The sequence below is a fragment of the Rhinoraja longicauda genome, chromosome 5 (genome assembly GCF_053455715.1).
Source record: "Rhinoraja longicauda isolate Sanriku21f chromosome 5, sRhiLon1.1, whole genome shotgun sequence".
Taxonomy (NCBI): Eukaryota; Metazoa; Chordata; class Chondrichthyes; order Rajiformes; family Arhynchobatidae; genus Rhinoraja; species Rhinoraja longicauda.
Window position 1 is genome coordinate 26,814,195 of NC_135957.1, and position 23,026 is coordinate 26,837,220.

Sequence of the window (23,026 nt, forward strand, 5' to 3'; positions counted from 1 at the left end):
TGTGTTACAATGTTTAAAGGGCAGATCAAATTTTCAATCATAATATGGCCTCAATGAATAGGATGAACCAAATGTAACAATATTTTTTCCCCATTTACAAAATATGGCAAAGTTCTAGCAGTATATCACAGGCATTGACCAAATATTACAAATTTAGATACACATTTTATTAAAAATTAATTTGCACCTCAATTTTCTCACAATATACATTTGCGATTATCAATCCCAGCAACATTATATGTAGCTGGAACAATTTAACAAAATAATGCACTTGTTTTAAGAAAATATTAAATACACAATGAATCAAAGCAGTAACAGTTTTACTTATACAACTGCAACTGAAAAATAGTGGTCATACAAAGTGCTATTTAGGATCCCAATGCTTTCTCCAAAAGTCAGCTAACCAAAAATGCATTGTGTGTTGAAATGTCAGAACACTAACACAATATAATTTTTGCTAAAGAAAAAAAATAACAATTGCTTCATTTGCATACATTTAGCCTGAAATGGGATTTATCTTTTACAAAAATGTTGAAACTTAAGTTTTAGCATTATTAAATCAAATCAAGAATCCAAACATTTGGTGGGCTATCTTCTTTTAGATTTAAATAAATAAATGTCTTACATTATTTTTAAGTTTGACAATATTTTATGCAGATATTTTAATTTAAAAAACATCACCAAACATATTGCACAAGAAAAGGAATCAAAGCACTCCTCTATCTGAAATGATCAGGGCCATCCAAAATGAAAACATCAGTAGTTGCACTTAAAATAAAAAAAGATCGATGAAATGCTGAGGCGATACTGGTGTACAGCAGCTTTCAGGATTGTTGGCTGTACAAGGATGGCCTGTATCCTAACAAGAAATATAATGAAGAAACTTTAGCTTTTACCATCTCCACTATCAAGACTTGCTAAATGCAACATTGCAAAAATTATGTATCTTATGAAAAATAATGTAACCACAATGCAAACAAAAATCTTGTCGCCTATAACATTGTACTTAACCAAAATATCAATATTTCTCTGCATAAATTAGATAAATATATATTACATAGCAGTCAAGATTGCAAATATTTGAAAATACCTTGAATAATAAAGCAAGATAGTAGTCCTTGGAGATCAAGGAAGAAGAAGCAAGAGGAATAAGCATGAAGGGAAAAAGGTGGGGAGGAAAGGACAAACAAATTAAAAATAGATACACTGATTTATCAGATATAGTCCTTTCCAGTGGACATTTCTAAAGTCCTTGTTTGGGAATGATGCAAAATTATCCACGTGACAAGAAATATCCATATCATGCAAAATCAATGTTACAAATATTTAATTAGATATTGATCTGACTAATGAATAAATGTACTGAGCACAGTAGGAAAGAGATAAATATTTCATATTCTGAATTCTATTTGCCAGATGCAGAATGAACAAGAGATAATTTCAGAGATTATGTTCCAAAATAATGCTCAATTTCAATGAAAGTCAGCTGATATGGGCATACATTATAAATTGCATTTTGGTAAATATTTATATCTGTTCATAAAATTCTCCACACAAAAGTATACACAGCTCAGGATACCATTCCAGAAATTAGATTCACGTAATCTTATTTATTATTATTTTAACCCAGTCTTACCCTCAGCATCAAGACTTGTATAATATTTGGCAGGTCAAGCAAACCTTCTGAGCTATTACAGCACTGTGTTTTGTTCAAGATTTCAGCAGCTACATTTCATTGCATCTCCACTCCGCTCAACATGCCCCATCTCTACTAGTCCGACCTACCTGCATTTGGCCCGTATCTTTCTAACCGTTTTCTGTCCATGCATCTGTCCAAATGTCTTCAAAATATTATGATAGCATCTGCCTCAATTACGTCCTCTGGCACAACATTCAATATACCCACCACCATTTGAAAAAGATGCCCTGTGGGTTCCTATTAAATCTTTCCCCTATCACTTAAAACCTAGTCCTCAAGTTCTTGATTCACTACTCTGGGTAAAAGACCACATTTATCCTACCCCCCTCATGATTTTATGCATCTTTGCATCTTTATAAGATCACTCCTCCTGCGCTCCAAGGAATAAAGTCCTAGCCTGCTCAATCTCTCCCTATAGTTCAGGCCCTTGAGTTCTGGCAACATCCTCTTAAATCTTTCCAGCTTAACAACAGGGTGACCAAAACTGAACACAATACTCTAAATGTTGTCTCACCAATGTCTTGTACAACTGAAACACAATATCTAAAAACAAAGAACTACAGATGCTGGTTAATAAACAAAGGACACAAAGTGCTGACCTATCTCGGCAGGCCAAGCAGCATCTCTGGAATTAAAGGAGAGTAGAGAAGTCAAGATGGTTGATGTTGTGCTGGAGTTGGCTGAAGAAGGGTCTCAACCTTAAATGTCACCTATCCATGTTCTCCAGAGATGTTGCCTGACCTGCTGAGTCACTCTAGCACTTTATGCCCTTTTGTGAAACATAATATCCCAGCATCTATACAATACTCTGACTAATAAAGGGCCAATATGCCAAAAGCCTTGACCACCCAATCAACATGTGACACCACTTTCAAGAAACTACGTACCTGCACTCCTAGATCCCTCTGCTCTACAACACTCTCCAGTCCTGCCATTCACTGTGTGGGTCCTGCTCAGGTTTGACTTCCCAAAATGTACCACCTCACATTTATTGTATTAAATTGCATTAACCACTCCTCTGCTCAACTGTTCAAGATTCTGCTGTAATTTTGATAATCATCTTCACTATTACAATGCCACCCACTTTTGTGACATCTGCCAACTGACTAATCATGCCTTATACATTCTCATCCAAATCTTTGATGTAAACTGCAAACAGCAAAGGGGCCAGCACCAATTGCAGGGGAAAATACCTGGGGAGGGGGTGGAAAGGGATGAGTCAACCGAGGAGTTAAAACCAGAAAGGGGTACGGACGGAAAGATGTGACTGGTGTTGGGATCACATTGAAGTTGGCAGAAATGTCAGTGATATGGAGGTTGTTGGGGTGAAAGAGAAACTCTACCTTTGTTCTGTTGAGGGGGGAGGGGGGGGGGGGGAGAGGGGAAGCAGGAACTGAACAACAGGATACAGAGGAGACACGAGACAATGAGTTAATGTCCATTACCTTCCAGAACAAAATACTGCAATGGCGACAGAACTGAAGAGAGTCACCATATTGCTCCTTTTTTGGACAGTACTTCTGAAGCGTGAAATACATCAGCTTCCAGTCAACACAACCGTTCTCAGTCAAAATCAAGTGTCTGCAAAACTAAGAATATCAGAGGGAACATTTGACAGTGGCTTTCACTATTTTGTTTAAAGTAACATTAATCAGATATTAGATATCGAGGAGAAAATTCATGTAATAACAACATCTCATCATGTAATGGCACAAAACAATGTACAATATTGCAAATTCAGTAAATTAAGGAGATATTTGAGGTGATGGATACTTTGATAAACTAGTTTAGTAGACCAATTTTAATTTAGTGGACAAGTTTAGTAGACTAAACTACCTTGCCTTAATCAGTCAGGACATGAAGTATAAGATTCAAAGTCAGGTTGCAGCCTTATAGAACTTTGGTTCGGCTGCATTTGGACATTGTGCAGTTCTGGATGCTCCATTACGGGAAGGATATGGAGACTTTGGAGATTGTGCAGAATTCTAGATACCCACCCATGTCGATGATCATGTTCTAGGTTTACTAGAATGCTGCCTGGATTAGAGAGTATTGACTACAAGGAGAGATTGGAGAAACTTGGGTTGTTTTCTCTCGAATCTTTTGAGGGGAGACTTGATATATATAAAATTGTGAGAGACATAGATAGGATAGACAGACAGAACTTTCTCCCTCCCTCCCAAAGGTGGAAAGACTAGAGGGCATAACTTTAAGGTGAGAGAGACAAATTTAAGGATGTGCGGTCAAGTTTTGTTTTTACACAAAGTAGGGAGTGCTTAGAACACACTACCAGGGATGGGGGCAGATACGATTGTGGCATTGAAAATGCTTTTGAGGCATATGGATATGCAAGGAAGGGAGGGAAATTGATCATGTGCAGGCAAGGGAGATTAGTTTAACCTGGCATTATGTCAGGCAACACATTGTTGGACTGAAGGGCCTGTTCATGTGCTGTTCTATGACATTACTTTGAGAAGCTCATGGGCCAAGAAAAATAAACCAAGAATACATCAGAGCATTCAACAAATAACTGTTTAGTGATAACATTTTGAGATTCATTTATTGCATACATCTATGTACATCTATTGCAACCTAATTCTTTGTCGTGATCTAGCTCAGTTCCTAGTCAATTGTTCACTGTTAACACCAAGATTGCATTATGATTTCTTGTCAAATTTTTGCTGTAATTCACTGCTGTAATTCACTATTTTTTTTTTTAATAAACTTTTTGTGGGCAATTTGCATCCACACAAATGGTTGATAAAATTGGTTTATTGAAGTTAGTTCAAACATTGAAGATTCTTAAATATTAAGTGATTCAAAGGTTAGGTGTCATCAGAAACAGTCTGCTTTTGCTCTGCATTTAAAAGCAGAAAACAATAAATAATTTCCAACCAAAATGCATCTCTTACCAAGAATTCACAATCATTTTTATTTGTTTTCACTTTTCCAAACCTCAATCAAAATTAAGGCAAATTAATGAAAGTTAGCATGTGCAAGAAAAATGGTATTTAATGAGTTGTAGTAGGAATGCAAGAAGAGAATAGCAAATATCATACAATAAAAATGTGAGCAAAATTCAAGGTTATTGGATTTAAAGGAATGGTAGTGGTGCAAATACCAAATCAGTTAGAGGACAGAAACCAAAATACAATAGGCAATGGATATTTTTCAGATTAGAAGAGAGAATAGCATTGTTCCCAAGCAAGCAGTATTTGGACAACTGGCTGTTTAATTATTTATTAGATGACAAACAAGATTGTACAGACAATAAATTGGTGGTTTTCTCTCTGTGAACTTCAATGCAGCAAACAACAGAGCCAAGTAACAAACACTGAGGCAAAATGGCCAAACGTGGCAGGAAAAATAAGGAAAGGCAATATCAGCTTACATCATAGATGTAAATGACCACATATTTAATTGTACAATCTTTACTGCTTTCATTTAAACCACATTCAACTTCAGCTGACACTTGCCTGCTTTTCTGAAAAATGGTACTGGCAAAGATTTTTCCACAGGTGTCTATCTTCACTGAGCATGTGGAGAGTAGAGGTCACCTGCCCCAAGTTGATAATATCCAGGCCATCAGAAAACATATGCAGAATACTTCTCTGCATATGAAGTGGAAGGTCGCTCAGTGTCACACCATTACCTATTCTCTGTATATACAACAAAAAGCATTTGTGTCATTAGCTTGATCTAAATAGGACTAAAATATTTCAAATCTTGCCAAAATGATATCGCTTCAGTAATAACTCCTCAGAAGAACACGCTTAAATTTGGAAAGTACTATCTAGCAATCCAGATAATAGGGAATTTAAAAAACATACATCGCACATTTTCTCAGTAGCCTTTCTACCTTTAGGGAAAGTAGCCAAGATGCACTTGTCAGACAAGTCAATCAGAGTTTAATCCAGAGAGTCAACAGGTGGAAAATATAGCTAGTCAGGGTTTCATTTTTAATCAACTTTGTTGAGCCTAGAGGAAATATTCCTGCTACTCATGGCCTGCAAGAAGTGCTATAATTAAATGGCAACTGTTCAGCTTCTTTTGTCCATCTAGATTCAAAAGTTCCAAGAAAATGCCTTCTTCATTAGCAATCATCACAGTCCCCTCAAGATTCTACAGTACAAACTGCCTCATAAGAGCAAAAAGGTTGCTTGCTCTCTTACAAGCAACAAGTAAAGATGGATTTGAGATTTACAAAGACCATTTAAATCTCATCCATCCTTTTTGGGATTTAAGATCCCCTTTTGTGCCCACCGTCCCTTTACCTCCCCTCCCACCACAACTCTTCCTTCTCTTCACCACTTCTACAACCCCCACCTCCAATTCTACCTCTGCTTCTAAAGAGATATGCAAAAACAAAACCACTTTGGGAGATTTACCTCGGGAACAAAAATCTATTTTAGCAAAAGTCAACTATCATATTCGACTGTACACATTCCAATACATCATGGTGCACCAATACCTTTGAGGGACTAACATCTGAAATGTGCCAAACTGCTAACCAGATATTCCAGAGAAATATGTTTGACAGATGACATCTTTAACTCATTTATAGACATTCATGATGACATACTAATTAAATTGTCACATTTTGTTCTTTAAATCAGGATTCCATGTTTGTAAGTGAGAATTGTTGATGTACAGAGGGATCCAAGATGTACCTGGGGTCCAAGTCCATAACTTCCCAAAAGCAGCAACATTTAGATAGAGTGGTAAAGATGGTATGCTTGCCTTCACAAGTCAGGGCATGGAGTACAAGGGTCAGGAAGTCATGATGTAGGTTGAGAGGACTTTGTCTAGGCTGCATTTGGAATATTGTGTGCACTTCTGCTCAGCCCATTACAGGGAGGATGTGGAAGCTCTGGAAAGGGTGCAGCTGTGGTTTACCAGAATGCTGCCTGCATTAGGCTTAGCTACAGGGAGGGGTTGAACAGACTTGTATTGCTTTCTCAAGAACGGCCAAGGTTGTGGGATGACCCAATAGAAGTATATAAAAATTTGAGGTGCATAAGTTCTGACTTTCTACCCCATTTCCAGTTTAGAAATATCAAATACATGTAGTCTTTGCTTTAAGGTGAGAAGGACAGTTTAAAGGAGATGTGCAGGGCAAGTTTTTTTTAAATATTCAGAGTGTTGAATGCCAGGAATGCACTGCTGGAGGAGACTGATACAATAGTGGCATTTAAGAGACTTTTGGATAGGTACATGAGAATGGAGGGAAATGCTGGATATTGATGACGTGCAGGCAGATAAGAGTTGATCTTGGCCTCAATTTTGGCACGGACATTGTTAACCCAAGAGCCTAACCCTGTGCTACACGGCTCAGATTTCGAACAGCAACAAATGAGCCAGACAGGGTGTAACTCCACAATTAAACATGTTCAAGAAAGAAAAATCATAATATACATATAAAAAAATCCGGTTTCATTAAAAATTAATTGTGGACATCTAATCAAACAGTATTTATCCAGCTACAGAATCGTAGGGCATTATGGATAAGCCCATTTACACACATCACCTATAATTACTTGATCAATAATGTTAAAGCAAAAAAAATTTAAATGGGTAGCAACCAATAATTTTTTTAATTATTCTTACCCTGGTAATCTTCAGATTATTTAGCTGGTGTTGCCAATTCAGAATTGTTTCCATACGGTAAACCCAGATATTAATGTTTCCAACAAGGACACACCTTCCCACCTCATGAACCAGAATACAGAGTGCAGAACCCAGATCCTGCAGAAGGTTTTTGATTAGTCGAGGATTCTGTTGGTTCTCAATCACTGTAACAGAACACGATGGCATGATTCAGTCCTTACATGTTAATTTTAAAAATAGGTACGATTAAGAGTGGAATGCATAGGCATACCAGAAATACAAATTATCTTTCAGGCATTCGGCTTGTTTTAAGTTATTGTGCAATTATAATGCCCAAATTTCTTTTCTTATAATGCTACATGCAGAATTCAGTGATTTTACAAAATGCAAGTTGCTATAAAGCTGATGGGCCGAATAACCAGTGCTGTACTGTTCTAGCTCCTGAACTTTAAATTCAACAGCCGCTTTCTGAAAAGATCAAGGCAGTTTATTTGAGCTTAATGAAAAGATACTTTTAAGAGTCATAAGTCAAAAGTGTTTAATTATTATATGTTGAAATTCTCACTGCTGCAGCTTAACAGGCCAGTAAGCACAATAACAGATAACTCAAAAATACATAAAATTAATAACCATAAAAGAGCAACAAAAAAAGTGCAACCAAAGACAAATCCATAGGCCATTGCTGCTGACATTAGTGTTTTGTAGTGTTCAAAAGCCTGAAGGCTGCAAGGAAGAAGCTGTTCTTGAAACTGGTGGTTATGGTTTCAATGCCTTGGAACTTCTTCCCAATGCTAGAAGCAAAATGAGAGCATGCGCAGGGTGGCGAGGATCTTTGATGATATTGGCTGGCTTTTTATGAGAGTGCCTCATATAGATACCTTCGATGGTGGGGAGGTCAGTCCCTGTGATAGACTCAGCAATGTCCACCACCTTTTCTGGTCTCCTTTGTTCTGTGGCGTTCAAGGTGCCAAACCAGGCTATATTGCGAAGTTCGATGGCGTATTCGTTGTAATCCTCATGGCTGGAGAGACACTCTTCAATCGCAGCCTACACATAGGAAGGAGCACAGCCAGGTGGTCTGATTTTCCAAAGTGAGGGTGAAGGATGGAACATCATGCTGAACTTAGGTCTTAGTGCAACTTTGTTGATCATTTCCAAAGATGAGATGAAGATTCCAAACCCATACAGCACCGAAGCATGCTGACCAAGATGACCCAGATCCCCCCAAATGTTTCCTATTGATATACCTGTCCAAATAATGATAGACCTCTCCCTCCCATTTTGACAACTGCAAAAACAAAACCATTATGAGCCAACCACACACAGGTGGGACTAGCGTAGATGGGCCATCTTGGCATGGGCTAGTTGAGCTGAAGAACTTATTTCTGTGCTGTATGACTATGACAATTGGAAGTAATCAAGTCACAAACTAAAATTATTGTTTTACAGTAAGTTAATTCTCAATTCACAATATCACATTTTATCACAACCCAGATCTAATCATTTGTATTTAATTTGCATGCTGTGTACACTTCCCATTGTCTCAGGAAAGCAGCCAACATAATCAAGGACCATTTGCACAATGGGCAAAGCTACATAATATTGAAAACATATACCATCAGATGGAGAAACAGCTTCTTCTCCATTGCATCTAGACAACTGAACAGTTTTCTCATAAGTTCAGGTACACTCTTGATCTCCCAACCTACCACACTGCAGCCCTTGCACTTTTTTTAAAAATCTGCACATTCTTTCTAACTGTAACACTATTTCAATGTCACTGAGGCAAGGAGGCTAAGCGAAGAGAGAAGGTACAGTCTGCTGTTCCTTGTGTGTGTGTTTGTTGTTTCCTCTTGGTTTTAGTGCAGTGGAGATGGCAAGTAAAATGGTGCAATGTTCCTCCTTCATCAGTTGGGGTAGCTAGTATAGAACTTGGGATGCTGTGTTACAGTTGTACAAGACATTGGTGAGGCCACATTTGGAGGACATTGTTAAACTGGAAAGAGTGCAGAGATTTACGAGGATGTTGCCAGGACTTGAGCACCTGAGCTGTAAGGAGAGCGGCGCAAACTAGGACTAGCACAGAGCCTTTTACCCAGAGTAGTGGAACCAAGAAACAGTGGAGATAGGTTTAATGTGAGAGGGGAACATTTAATAGGAAGCCGAAGGGCAACCTTTGCCACACAGAAGGTGGTGGGTATATGCAACAAGCTGCCAGAGGAGGCAGTTGAGGTTGGTACTAGAACAACATTTAAAAGACATTTAGACGTTTACATAGAAAGGAAAGGTTTAGAGGGATATGGGCCAAACACAGACAAGGGGAACTCAAGTAGCAGGGACAACTTGGCCGGCATGGGGAAGAAGTCGAATAACCTGTTTTCATGCTGTATGATAACATCAATCAAATAGTGAAAGGACAGACAGTAAATGGTGCGGTACTAAGGAATGTCATGCTCCCCTTCACAGCTCAAGGAATAGGATATAAAAGCTGGGCATTATGTTGCAATTTTCCAAAACAGTGGTCAGATTACACAAATTATTGTGTATATTTTTTGCCAACACACTATAGAAAGGATGCGTTCCGCTGGATGTGCAAAGGAGATTCACCTGGATATTACCTGGACTGCAGGATTTTAGTTGTTGGCGAGATTGGTTTTTTTTTCCCTGGAGTGAAGATGATTAAGGGGTGACCTGATAAAGGTGTAAAACTTTCAGAGGCATGGATAGGGTAGATAATCAAAATTTGTTTCCACACTGGAGGTATCAAAATCATGGCATGGTTCTTGGTCCTCCAAAATATTACAAATGGAATTTAAACTGGAGGTGGCGGAGTATGGACTTAAGCAAGAAGGGCTTCAGATGAGTTTAAGATGAGAGGAAGGAGTTTTACAAGAGTGAATAACAATAGCAATAATAAATCATTTAGTTGCATTCCAGCCTTGGTAATTCACAATAACCTCCACAAATCCAGTTGGATGCAGCACAATGGCATAGCTGGTAGTGCTGCTTCCTCACAGCACCACAGACCCGGATTTGATCCTGACCTCAGATGCCGTCTGTGAGTATATAGAGTTTATATATTCTTCCGAGAAATGGACGGGTTTCCTGTGCTCCGGTTTCATCCCACAAACCATGCATGTGTGGGTTTGCAGGTTAATTGACAGTCTGGGATGAGCAAGTGGGATAACATAGAACTAGGGTGAATGGGTGATAGATGCTGAGTGGACTCTGGACTTAAGGGCCTGTTCCCACATTCTGCTTTTCAATTCAAATGAACTGCCTAATTTCCTACTTCTACAGATCAAAAGAAATGTTCTAGTTCGACATTGCGTTGTATTGTACACAGCACCTTTCAAATCTCTTCTGTTTTAAATACCCAGTCTGGCATTCTGGCAAAATACCACTCTGCAAGTGCCAAAATAAACTAAAAAATATGCTTATATTCTCTGAACTTAAAATTTAAACAAATTGCAACAAAATTTAAATTTATTGGCATAAAGTGATAGTTTGAAGACCACACAGAACATTTTTTATTTTTAAAATATGAAATTTACCTTTCCGAACAATCTTTTCCAAAATATTGAAGTAATTCTTCTGTGCAGCTCCACTTAATGAGGTTAACTGCGAGTTTGCTATTAGCTGAAGAAGCTGTTAAGTTAAAAAAAGTATTACAAATATCAATCAATTGCACTTCACTGCAGGCTAAATGCACTTATTAAAATTAAAATTGAGAAATCTTTCCTGTTCAGTTTACTGCGTGGCGCAATGAATTACAGAATATATGCCAATACTGAGATCAAGAGACAGATGAGTATAAGTTTAGTTTATAGATACAACATGGAATCAGCCTTTCGGCCCACCAAGTCGACAACGACTATTGATCACTTGTTCTCACTGGTTCTATGTTATCCCACTTTCACATTAATTCCCAATAAACTAGGAGCATTTTTTATTTTTACAGATGCCAATTAACCTGCAAACAGACACATCTTTTGGGATGTGGGAGAAAACCACAGCACTCAAAGGAACCCATGCAACCAGAAGAACGATCAACCTCCACACATACGGCACCCTATTCAGGATCAAACCCAGTTCTCTGGTGCGGTGAGGCAGCAGCTCTTCCAGTTGCACCACAGTGCCACACATGCTTAACAAGGCACTAGTTAGGAGTGATACTTCCTCAGCAAATCACAAAGTGCTCAAGCAACTCAGCGGGTCAGGCAGCATCTGCAGAGGATAAGCAATGGAAGTAAAATGGTAATTTAATTCATAAAATCATAAAGCACAGAAACCAGCCTTCAGCTTAACTCGTCCATGCCAACCAAGATGCCTCATTCAAGTTGATCCCATTTGCTTAACACATCTTATCCATGCATTGGCTTGGGGTAGTAGATGGACTGCCCACTAAATAGTAGAAGTGATTTCCCTTGATACATAAAGGGGATGGCATTCTATGAATAGATATTCCAGATCATCAGTGCAGAATTGAGCTACTCACTAACAGGACCCAAGGACACTGGATTAAATTTATATCTCTGATACAGTGAGGTGACTGCTCTACCAGCTGCACCGTTGCATTTTCTTGAAGAAACAAGGAACTACAGGTGCTGGTTAACAAACAAAGCCAAGGTGCTGGAGTAACCCAGCAGTTCAGGCACCATCTGAGAAGAACATGCATTGGTGACATTTTGGGTTTTCAGACTGATTGCAGGGAGAAAACGGCAAGAAAGGAAGGGCAGGACAAAGTCTGGCAACAGGCCAGATAACTGTGGGAGTCAGCAAGTTTGTAGAAGGCACCAGTCGATTATCCTTGAGATTGAGACAGAAAGATTAAGAAAGGGAAAGATAAGTCAGAGATAGTCCAAGTGAATGAAGGCAAGATGGTGGTAGAGTTAATGAAATTAGTTCTGCATGGGTGCAGGAGCCTCTAATTCAGTCATCACAGTAGTGTTTGGAACGGTGTATCTTTGGATCAAGGACTGTTCAACCTAACCAATAAAAAGGCAGGCATAGCTGGCACAAATGCCAGTGCCCATGGCTACACTTTTAACGAAGAAAATGAGGGGGGTCAAAAGAGAATTTGTTGAAAGGGAGGACAAGTTTGCTAGGCAGAGGAGAGCATAAGTAGAGGGAGACTAATTTGGTCTTGTTTTAAGGAAGAACCAGGAAGCCTTGAGACCTTCTTGTTGGGGGATTGGAGTTGTAAATGGATTGGACGTCCATCGGTACTTTATTTAAGTGAATGGATTTGCACTAGATACATCAGCCATGGCTTATCGAGTGCAAACAAAGGCGGTTTTCCTGCAAGTGCAGCATAGCTTAGGCTTTACAGCTGGACTAAGCACCAAGAGATTAGATCTACAAACTCATCAATCTCACCACTCAGCTACACGCCAGGGGCAATTGATAGTGGCCAATTAACCTACAAACCCAGAGGAAACCCATGCAGTCACAGGGATTATGAAACTCCATGTAAAAGTCACAATTAACCCTAGTCTGTGGAGCTGTGAGGTAGCACTGTGCCAGTGTGTCATCAGTAAAAGACAAGGAATTGAAAGAATTGGAAGCTCACCACCACTTTTGCTAATGCAAAAGGCAAATATACTCTCTGCAATTCAGAGAGTAGTTTAACAACTTACTTTAACAACATAGTTGAATCTTCTCATGTCTTCAATTGCAATTGAAAAATCCAAACGGTTAAAAGCTTCTCCCAATGTACAATAACCATGTATCTGGAAGTGAAGATGGAAGATTTAAAAACAGATCACATTCAAGAGATTGGCAATGACAGCCATGTACAAAAATAACCTACTTCTTTAGTGCTTCCTTTATGAACATGGATCCACTTTTCCCGATAGAAGTCTGAAAAAAATAAATCTGAATTGTGGTATATTTTGTGAACAAGTTTTAAAGATTGACACTTTCAAAAAATATACTTTCCACACTCAAAGTCATAAAGTGATACAGTGTGGAAACAGGTCCTTCAGCCCAACTTGCCCACATCAGCCAATATGTCCCAGTTACACTAGTCCCACCTGCCAGCACTTGGTCCATATCCTTCCAAACTTGTCCTATCCATGTACTGTCTAACTGTTTCTTAAACGTTGGGATAGTCCTTGCCTCAATTATCTCCTCTGGCAACTTGTTCCATACACCCACCACCCTTTGTGTGAAAAAGTTACCCCTCAGATGCCTATTAAATAATTTCCCCCTCATCTTGAACCTATGTCCTCTGGTCCTCGTTTCCCCTATTCTGGGCAAGAGATTCTGTGCATCTACCCGATCTATTCCTCTCATGATTTTACACATTTTCATTTGTATCAAATCTTGGTCGAGGAAGAAAATGGGCTACATCGACTCTCCCCGACTTACACAAAGGTTACGTTCTGTCAGCCCTTACGCAGTCAGATTCCACACAAGTCAGAATCATCTCAAAACCAAATAGAAACAAAGAGCTGCAGATGCTGGTTAATATACGAAAAGACAAAGAGCTGGAGTAACTCAGCTAGTCAGGCAGCATTTCTGGAAAACATGGACAGGCAGCATTTTGGGTCAGGTCTGATTCAGTCTGCTGAGTTGGTCCAACACTTTGTGTCGTTTCACCTCAAAACTAGGCGCCAATGGCATTGGTCTACACCAGCGAGCCCTTCTTCACCAGTTGGCACACTGTCCAATTGACACAACTGTTGTTGTGATCATATTGTAGTCCCTGGCTGACCGTACTTCCTTCAGGCCGCCTCCACCGACAGGAATCTCTCGGTCATGTGGGGCTCCCTCCCCACTTACCAGCTGCTGCTGGTGCTTCTTCCTGTCAGCCGTCGCTTTGTCCACGCCGGACTGAACAAAACGCTGTCAGCCAGGGGCTACAAAGTGATCCTCACAACATCCAGTGGCTAGTTGTGATGTGTAGAAAGCAACTGCAGATGCTGGTTTATAATTAAGATGGATACAAGGTGCTGGAGCAACTTAGCGGGTCAGGCAGCATCTCTGGAGAAAAGGAACAGGTGACGTTTTGGGTCAGAACCCTTCTTCAGAATGACCCAAAACAGATTGTCATGTCATTTTCCAAAGCAAATCTCTCATGTCTTCCTACTGTGAATCAGCAATTCTGATCTTTACAGATAATAGTATTAATTTGATTACTGCATTTAGAACATTCAGGGAACAAAAATATCCCTAATTTAGCAAAAATGAATAGCAATTTAATTTGGGACTCAACACAATGACTAAATAATACATCCAGAAATTGTCAATTGTTCGCTTTTAATTGAAGGTGAAAAATCTTACATTCACTTTGTGTACTAATGTTAAAGTGATCTTTCTTCCTCTTTTTTGCTGCCACCTCACAGTCTTCAACAATTTTATTGTCATTGCTCTCTTCTTGCAATCTATGGCAAAATGATGTCAAATAGGTGTTAAACAAAATATGCACACATCAGGCATGTGAGTGAGGTAAAAAAATAAAAGGAAAAGAGCCGAGTGCGTACAGCGGGAGTCAAAAAATCTGATTTTTTTGAAAATTTACCCAAACAATTACCAGTTTCAAGCCTCTTTTAGTGCATTTCAAAGTAAAAATAGACATTACAAAATAATGTGAATATGTCACTGTATAGTAATCACATTTTGAAGTAAATTCGCACATTAATTGATAATCAGCCCAAAAAGGTGGCAATTGGCTTTTCTGCTGTTTTATATTTTAACCCCGTCTTAATTAATTTAGTGATATAATCTTGCATGTAAATTTAATATTTACTCATTGCAGTTCCACCACTGATTTTCAGGCACTCTTGGTTCCAGAGCTTTGCTGGTTTATCCAGCAGGCCAAGGAAGTCGGCTATGAGGATAGATGTGCTGGCTCCAGCTGGGCTGGAGTTCCAGAGCCCTGGCCGCAGGTTGCAAATTCAACCCACCGATCAGCCATGGAAGTCCCGATGAGGACGAGATTGGCTGACTTGCCCAGCCTGGGTGCCACATTTTCGGGGAGACTTCCAGGGCACGGGCGGTTTCTCACGGAGCCCCTAGCGACCTCTAACGGAACCCTAGTGTTCATTACAAGTCTCTACATCATTTATTTTCTTTTTTTTCTGAGCCGATTTCTCAGTAGGTCAACGCGATTTTGGCAAAGTGAAAAACACAGAAATCATGCAAAAAGCGCAGGAAATTGATTTTTAAAATGCGGAAATCTGCGGAAAGCCAGAAAATTCACATGCCTGACACAACCACATGCAAACCAATTTCCATCTGGCTAAAAATATTGGAATCAAGCAATGGTTCAGAATAATTTGAATTTATTAAAATCATGTAAAGTCAATGAAACAGTAATTATATCACTGACAGCCAAGTTATTAGCCATAGAAGCAACACCGAAATACGTGGAATTTACTTTTAAAATAGCTCTAATTCATTGTTAGGAATACAGGACTGTTTTTCCCTCTAAAGCCCAGTTCAAAATGTATTATATTTTAACATAATAACACATTTTTTTGTAATGACAAGGTCATAAGGAATAGGAGTAGAATTAGGCCATTCAGCCCATCAACACTACTCCACCATTCAATTATGGCTGATCTATCTCTCCCTCGTAACCCCATTCTCCTGCCTTCTCCCCATAACCCCGGACACCCGTACTAATCAAGAATCTATCGATCTCCGCCTTAAAAATATCTACTGACTTGGCCTCCACAGTCTTCTGTGGCAATGAATTCCACAGATTCACCACCCTCTGACTAAAGAAATTTCTCCTTATCTCTTTCCTAAAAGAACGTCCTTTAATTCTGAGGCTATGACCTCTAGTCCTAGAGTCTCCCACTAGTGGAAACATCCTCTTCACATCCACTCCATCCAAACCTTTATTCTGTGTTTTAATGAGGTCCCCCCTCATTCTTCTAAACTCCAGCAAGTACAGGCCCAGTGCTGACAAATGCTCATCATAGGTATATAATCATCATAGAATATAATGTATTATATATTTAATACCAGAGCCTATCATCTGTGGTAGGCTAGTTACTGGAGAGGATTCGGAGGGATAGAGTGGGGCTGATGAGGGATAATTAGTATGGTCTTGTTCATGGGAGGCTATGTTTTATGAATTTGATTGAGTTTTCTTTTTAGAGATAATCAATATGGTTGAAGGGCCAAGTCCGGTAGACATTGTCTATGTGGACTTTGATATGGTTGAGAAACAAGGAACTGCAAATACTGGTTTACAAAAAAAGCACTGGAGTAACTCAGCAGGTCAGGCATCTCTAGACAACATGGAATGGTGACATTTCGGGTCAGGAACCTTCTTCAGACTGATGGGTGCTCTTAAAAATCTGAGGAAGTATGTGCTGGCGTTGGAGAGGGCCCAGAGGAGGTTTACGACAATGCTCCCAGGGATGATTAGGTTAACATATGATGAGTGTTTGCGGCACTGGGAGTGTACTCACTAGAATTTGGAAGGATGATGGGGGACCTCGTTGAAACTTACCAAATAGTGAAAAGCCTGGATAAAGTTGATGTGGAGAGGATATTTCCATTAGTGGGAGAGTTTCGGACCTGAGACCATAGCCTCAGAATAAAAGGACGTACCTTTAGAAAGGAGATGAGGAGGAATTTCTTTAGTCATTCTGTGGAATTAATTGCTACAGAAGGCTGGAGAGGCCACGTTAATGGATATTTTAAAGGTGGAGATTGATAGATTCTTGATTAATAAAAATGTCAGGGGTTAAGGGGAAAAGGCAGAATGGGGTTGAGAGGGAAAGATAGATCAGCCATGATTGAATGGTGGAGTAGACTTGATGGGATAAATAGCCTAATTCTGCTCCTACAGCTTATGAACTTATGAAAAAACTTAGAAAGAGCATGTTCCAAGGTTTAGAGAGCCTTCCAAAAGTTTTGCCTCTTGCTGGTTGAAGATATGGCTGCCAATGTTGATGCAAAGGAGGGTATTCTATAAACCAAGATAGGAGGGTTACATTAGTCGTGTGGAAGGGTATACCTCCACCAACTCAACAGTCAAGGTGTTACTCAGGTGAAAGGAGCCTTCTCATCCTTTTTGAAAAATCTTCCCATGATTATTCATGTCTGAAAATATATTGATCCCTCCTGTACATCACAATTAAATCGCAATTTGTATTGAGCAAATTCCTCTTCAGACCAACTTTATTACAAAGAAAATAACACCAATCTATTGAACCTATCCACATAACCAACATATTCGCACCCTGACATTGCATTGGAAAGTCTCATCTTTCCTATAATATGCTGATTACAACAGTTCAATTATCCCAGCCTCGAGGTATTACAATCAGCAATGTCCGCACTGTGCATCATCTACAAAAGGTGCTCCATTACTCATCCAGATCACCAAGAAAGACATGGCCACAAATGGTAGAGAATACCATCTCATTCCAATTGCCCTCCAAGATGCTAATCCTCCCAAATGGAATCACATTGCTGATTCATCTCTAGATCTAAATCCTGGATTGTCCTATCCACCAGCATTGTTTAAGTACTATAACCAAAAGAAGAACTGCAGCAATTTAAGGCAGCAGAACATAATCTTCTTAAAAGGCAATTAGGGATTAGAAATAAGTGCTGACTTTGCCAGTGATGCCTAGATACCAAGAATGAAAGAAAGCAATATTCAATTGCACTGAGAAAAAGGGAAAATGCAGCCTGGTTTAATAACAGAAATTAACAGATTCTGTGGAACATTGACAAAAAAAACTCCCAAAGAGCCATAAATGGAACCAGAAAAAAACCCAAGAACACATACATGGATAGGACAGGTATGCAAAAGCCATAAAAACTGCAATGCATTGATCTGGCTTGCGAGTATACTGGAAAAATGGTTGATGGAATTTAACACTGAGAAATGTGAGGTATTGCATTTTTGGAAGACTAACATGGGCAGGACCTACACAGTAAATGGTAGGCCTCCAGGTGGAGTCATAGAGCAGAGGGATTGAGGAGTGCAGATACAGAGTTCAGTGAAAGTTGCACCAAAGGTGGATCAGTGTGGTCAAAAAAACTTTTGGCACATTGGCCTTTATCAGTCAGAGTATTGAGTATAGAAATTGGGAGGTCATATTGCAATTCTACAAGATGTTGGTGAAGCCACATGTAGAGTATCGTGTTCAGTTCTGGGCACCATGCTATAAGAAAGATGTCAAGCTGGAAAGGACTGCAGAGAAGATTTACAAGGATGTTGCCATGACTGGAGGGCCTGAACTACAGGGAAAAGTTGAGCAGGCTAAGACTCTATTCCTTGGAGGGCAGACCTTATAGAGGTGTACAAAATCATGAGAGGGATAGATCGGGTAAACGCACAGTATCTCTTGCCAGAGTAGGGGAATAGAGAACCAGACATGGGTTTAAGGTGAGGGGGCTAAAGATTTATATAGGAACCCAAGGGATAACTTTTTCACACAAAGAGCAGTGGTTGTGTGGAACAAGCTGCTGGAGGAGGTGGTTGAAGCAGGTAATATTGCAATGTTTAAGAAACATTTGGACAGGTACATGGATTGAACAGGTTAGAGAGTTACTAGACCAAGTGGGCCCGTTGGGCCCAAACCACTCCTGCATTGGCGCAGCACCCTTACCTCCCCAACTCCCTCCTCCCTCCCCTCGCCCCCTCCCTCCCTCCCCTAGGGTTGCCTCTCCTGCATTGGTGCAGCACCCTCTCCTCCCCACTCCCTCCTCCCCCGCGTCCCCTTCCTACCCTCCCCCGGAACAACCCACGGTTCCTGTTGTAATCCACCTCCCAGCCCGGACGGCCGCCATTGGTAGGGCGGGGGTGGGGGGGGAAAGAGCCCTGTTCCGTCCTGGTGCAGGGATGTTCAGTGGTAGATGATGGCGGCGGCTCTCCCACTGTTGCTGAGCCGCTGGTCTCTGGGCGGCGTGGGGAAGGCGCTGAGCTGACCGGGGAGAGGAGGGGGGACGGGGGAGCAGCTCCAGGCCTAAGCCTCCACCAAGGCCCGGTCTCACCGCCACTGCTGCTGCTGCTGCCGCCTTTTCCCTTGGCCCACCTCAGGCTCGCGGTTACCCGGTCACGTCCAGGCCCAGGCTCCAGCTGCTTCCCCCGGCACCAGGGCTGGCTCTCCCACCCCCAAGAGACAGGTGGCCGAGCCTGCTCAACGGGCCCCAACTGTGCAGGCGCACACGCAGATGCGGCGGCCATCTTACCCAAGTACCAGATCAACGGTGTATCGTTTTGGCTGTAGTTCAAGAACAAGCGAACAAACAAGAGTTTTAGTATATAGATAGATGGGCCAAACGCAGGCAGGTGGGACTAAGAGTAGATGGGACACATTGGTTGGTGTGAGCACGTTGGGCCAAAGGGCCTGTTTCCACACTGTATGACTCCAAATGGCAAAAGCCTTTTTTCCCCTAGGGTAGGGGAATCCAAAACTAGAAGACAATGGTTTAAAATGAGAGGAGACCTTAAAGGGGACAGTGCAAGTTTTTTCCCCCACAAAGGAAGCTGCCAGAGTTGGTAGTTGCAGTTATAATGTTTAAAAAACATCTAGTCAGGTACATGGTTAGGAAAGGTTCAGAGGGATCTGACCCATATGCAACCTAATGGGACGAACTCAAGTAGGCACATTGGTTAGCACAGACCAGTTGGACCAAAAGGCCACTTCAGTGCTGTATAGCCCTGGATTCATTCAGCTTAGAAATAGTGGAAGGCAACCCTTCGACACAACTTGCCCATGTCAACCAACATACCCCATTTACATTAGTTTCACCTGTCTGCGTTTGGTCTATATTCATCTAAACCTATCCTATCCATATACCTGCCCAAATGTATTTCAAACGTTGTGATCGTACCTCCTCAACTACCTCCTCTGGCAGCTTGTAAAGAATGTGTCAACATTAAAATGTTATTTTCCTAATATTGGTTGTACTCCAGCCCCTGCCATATCCACTGGTCCTCTAAGTCATCTATCATACCATCAGACACCATGTGTTGACAAGGAATCTAAACACATGTGATCCTGGAAGAGAAGCAAGCAGTTGGGGTAGATCCCCTGACAGCCTGCTGCCAAAACCCGTGAATAGCCACATAAAGATGAGAAAATTCCCTGTATCATGTGCCTAAAGACCCAGATGTGTGGTTGAAGTTCAACTTGAGGATCAGCCAACCTTGTGCTTCCTGCAAAGTAACGGAATATGGACAAAAAGGCATCAACCACAGGCTGTCCTCTCTGCCATTGCAGATAGATAAATCATAGTTTGTATATTTATTTATTACCAAATAATTAGAATAGCAACATTGTTTACTTTGCAGGAAAATTGAGCAGAAAGGAATGAAAGGCCAATAGATATGCTTGAACAAAGGTTCAATTTGAGGAAGTGCTTCATTTATGAAACAATAAGCCACTGTCAATTATATACTTAAGAAAGTGATTTCCAATTATAATATAGTAATTTTCCAAATATACCACACATAATTGTGTGCACTGCAAACTACTGCAAGTTAACCTGTTTTAAGTGATATCAAGAGATAAACATGATCCTTGTATCCACAAATTTTACGGCATATTCATAACTTTGAAATATGATGTTTTGCAACCACCTACAAAACAGTTTAATGCATCAACCAAAAGACAGCACGTCTAATGAGTGAACAATTTTCATCTCAACCTTCACTGTCCAAAAATCAAGCTAATGTACAAGACTCTTCCACCTAGAGGGCAATTGCTATCTGGATCACACTGCCAGAGGGGATGGTGTAGACAGGCTGTCTTAAAAAAAATTAAGAGACATCTAAATATTCACTTGAATTGCCAATGCATTGACGATCACTGATCTAATGCTGGTAAATAGGATTAGCATGGACAGCGCGGAGATGAAGGACAAATGGATTATTTATGTACTGTACATCCGTGACTATGAGTATGGGGTCAAGTCAACCTTTCTCATTCTTTTAATCTCTTTATCCCAGCAATTAGCCTTCTGAATCTACACTGCATCAACTCCAGAGCAAATGTATCCACTCAGGAAGAGATCAAAACTACACCGTGTTCCAAATGTTGGCTCACGAAAGCGCTGTACAATATCAACAAGACCATCCTCCTTCAATAAATGATCACACAGAGTGGAACGAAGCAGCTTGAAAAATGATTTGTGTTTCGAAAGATGCTAAGTAGATGTATCCCTGTGTCAACAATGTCGTGTCTATCAACAATACTCTAGTGCGGAACAACAAAATGTGAAGGCATATTAGAGCAAATCAACACCCGGTCTTCATAGCCGCGCTCCGTGGCGTTTGCAAAGCAAAGGTATGCAGCGGGTACCAACCGTGTGCACAGCTGCCTTTCTCGGTGACTGCCGTTAATGTTGCTCTCCTCCTCCTCCTTCTCCCGGTAAAACTGAGAGCGTTTCCACCCGTCCTGGGATTTCACCCAGCACTCTCCCGGGGAGCGCCAATCCTGCCCCAAGAAAGGCATAGCGAGCTTGGCACAACACAGCACAGTCGGGCACTGCGCTGCACAGGCACAGCCTCCCCGTTACCTTCGCCCGTATCCCGGGGCGATGCCAGCAAACAGAACGCTCGCGCCTCAACCGCTCACCAACGGTCGGCCCACCCGCGCGCGCCCCAACCCATCAGTGGCGGAAGCGCGGCCGCCATCGCGCCCGCCCACAGCCCAACCCGGCCCCGCCCACAGCCCAACCCGGGCCCGCCCACAGCCCAACCCGGCCCCGCCCACAGCCCGGCCCCTCCAGGCTCCGCCCACCAACAGCCCCGCCGCGCTTTATTCACAAAATGCTGGAGTAACTCAGCAGGTCAGGCAGCATCTCGGGAGAGAAGGAATGGGTGACGTTTCGGGTCGAGACCCTTCTTCAGAGCCCCGCCGCGCTTTCCCGGCCCCCTCCAGGCCCCGCCCATCCACAGCCCGCCAGGCCCCGCCCACACACAGCCCCGCCCCGCTTTTCCAGGCCCCGCCCACATCCAGGCCCCCTTCCAGGCCCCGCCCACCCACAGCCCCGCTTTTCTCGGTCCACCCCCTCCAGGCCCCGCCCACCCGCAGCCCGGCCCCGCCCCACCCACTATAAACCAATGGAGAGTTGGCGCCGCCACGGTACACGCGTGCATCTCCGGTGTATCTCTTGGTCCGTCTAAACATCACAGAGTCAGAGAATGACACAGTGTGGAAACAGGCTCTTCGGCCCAACGCCCACACCGGCCATCATATCCCAGCTACACTAGTGTTTGGTCCATAATCCCTCCAAACCTGTCCTATCCATGTACCAAAGATAGACACAAAAAGCTGGAGTAACTCAGCGGGACAGGCAGCATCTCTGGAGAGAAGGAATGGGTGACGTTTCGGGTCGAGACCCTTCTTCAGACTGGTTAAGGATAAGGGAAATGAGAGATATAGACGATGATGTAGAGAAATAAAGAACAATGAATGAAAGATATGCAAAAACGTAAAGATAAAGGAAACAAGCCATTGTTCACTGTTGGGTGAAAATGAGAAGCTAGTGCGACTTGTGTGGGGGAGGGGGGGGGGATAGAGAGAGGGGGGGAATGCCGATGCTACCTGAAGTTAAATAAATTAATATTCATACCACTGTACCTGTCCGACTGTTTCTATATCTCTACATCATCGTCTATTTCTCTCGTATTCCTTTCTCGTAACTTTCAGTCTGAAGAAGAGTCTCGACCCAAAACATCACCCATTCCACAGGCAGATGCTGCCTGTCCCACTGAGTTACTCCAGCTTTTTGTGT

The 23,026-nt window shown here is 41.6% G+C and overlaps 1 protein-coding gene across 4 annotated transcripts; it reads right to left on the reverse strand.

Annotated features, from left to right (window-relative positions):
• Positions 1 to 152: 152 nt before the first annotated feature.
• Positions 153 to 21,922, reverse strand: fbxo25 (F-box protein 25). 4 transcript variants are annotated; one of them, XM_078399179.1, is made up of 10 exons: positions 21,593 to 21,922; positions 14,594 to 14,694; positions 13,119 to 13,168; positions 12,946 to 13,038; positions 8,185 to 8,353; positions 7,307 to 7,491; positions 5,176 to 5,358; positions 3,145 to 3,288; positions 1,091 to 1,117; positions 153 to 859 (listed from the first exon to the last, which is right to left on the reverse strand). In XM_078399179.1, the coding sequence occupies exons 1-10, from the start codon at positions 21,739 to 21,741 to the stop codon at positions 770 to 772; spliced, it is 1,191 nt and encodes a 396-aa protein (XP_078255305.1). In that variant the 5' UTR covers positions 21,742 to 21,922; the 3' UTR covers positions 153 to 769. The 4 variants fall into 4 exon arrangements, with proteins under 4 accessions (XP_078255305.1, XP_078255307.1, XP_078255306.1 ...); XM_078399181.1 differs by lacking the exon at positions 8,185 to 8,353 and adding an exon at positions 10,861 to 10,954; XM_078399180.1 differs by lacking the exon at positions 1,091 to 1,117.
• Positions 21,923 to 23,026: the final 1,104 nt, after the last annotated feature.

Excerpts from the sequence above, each read along its gene's own strand:
- fbxo25 (XM_078399179.1), bottom strand. The coding sequence starts at position 21,741 with ATGCCTTTCTTGGGGCAGGATTGGCGCTCCCCGGGAGAGTGCTGGGTG. Across the intron at positions 7,492-8,184 it reads TGACCTCCCCACCATCGAAG|TGATTGAGAACCAACAGAAT; the intron begins GTATCTATATGA and ends GTTCTGTTACAG. Across the intron at positions 3,289-5,175 it reads ACCATTTTTCAGAAAAGCAG|TTTTGCAGACACTTGATTTT; the intron begins GCAAGTGTCAGC and ends TGATATTCTTAG.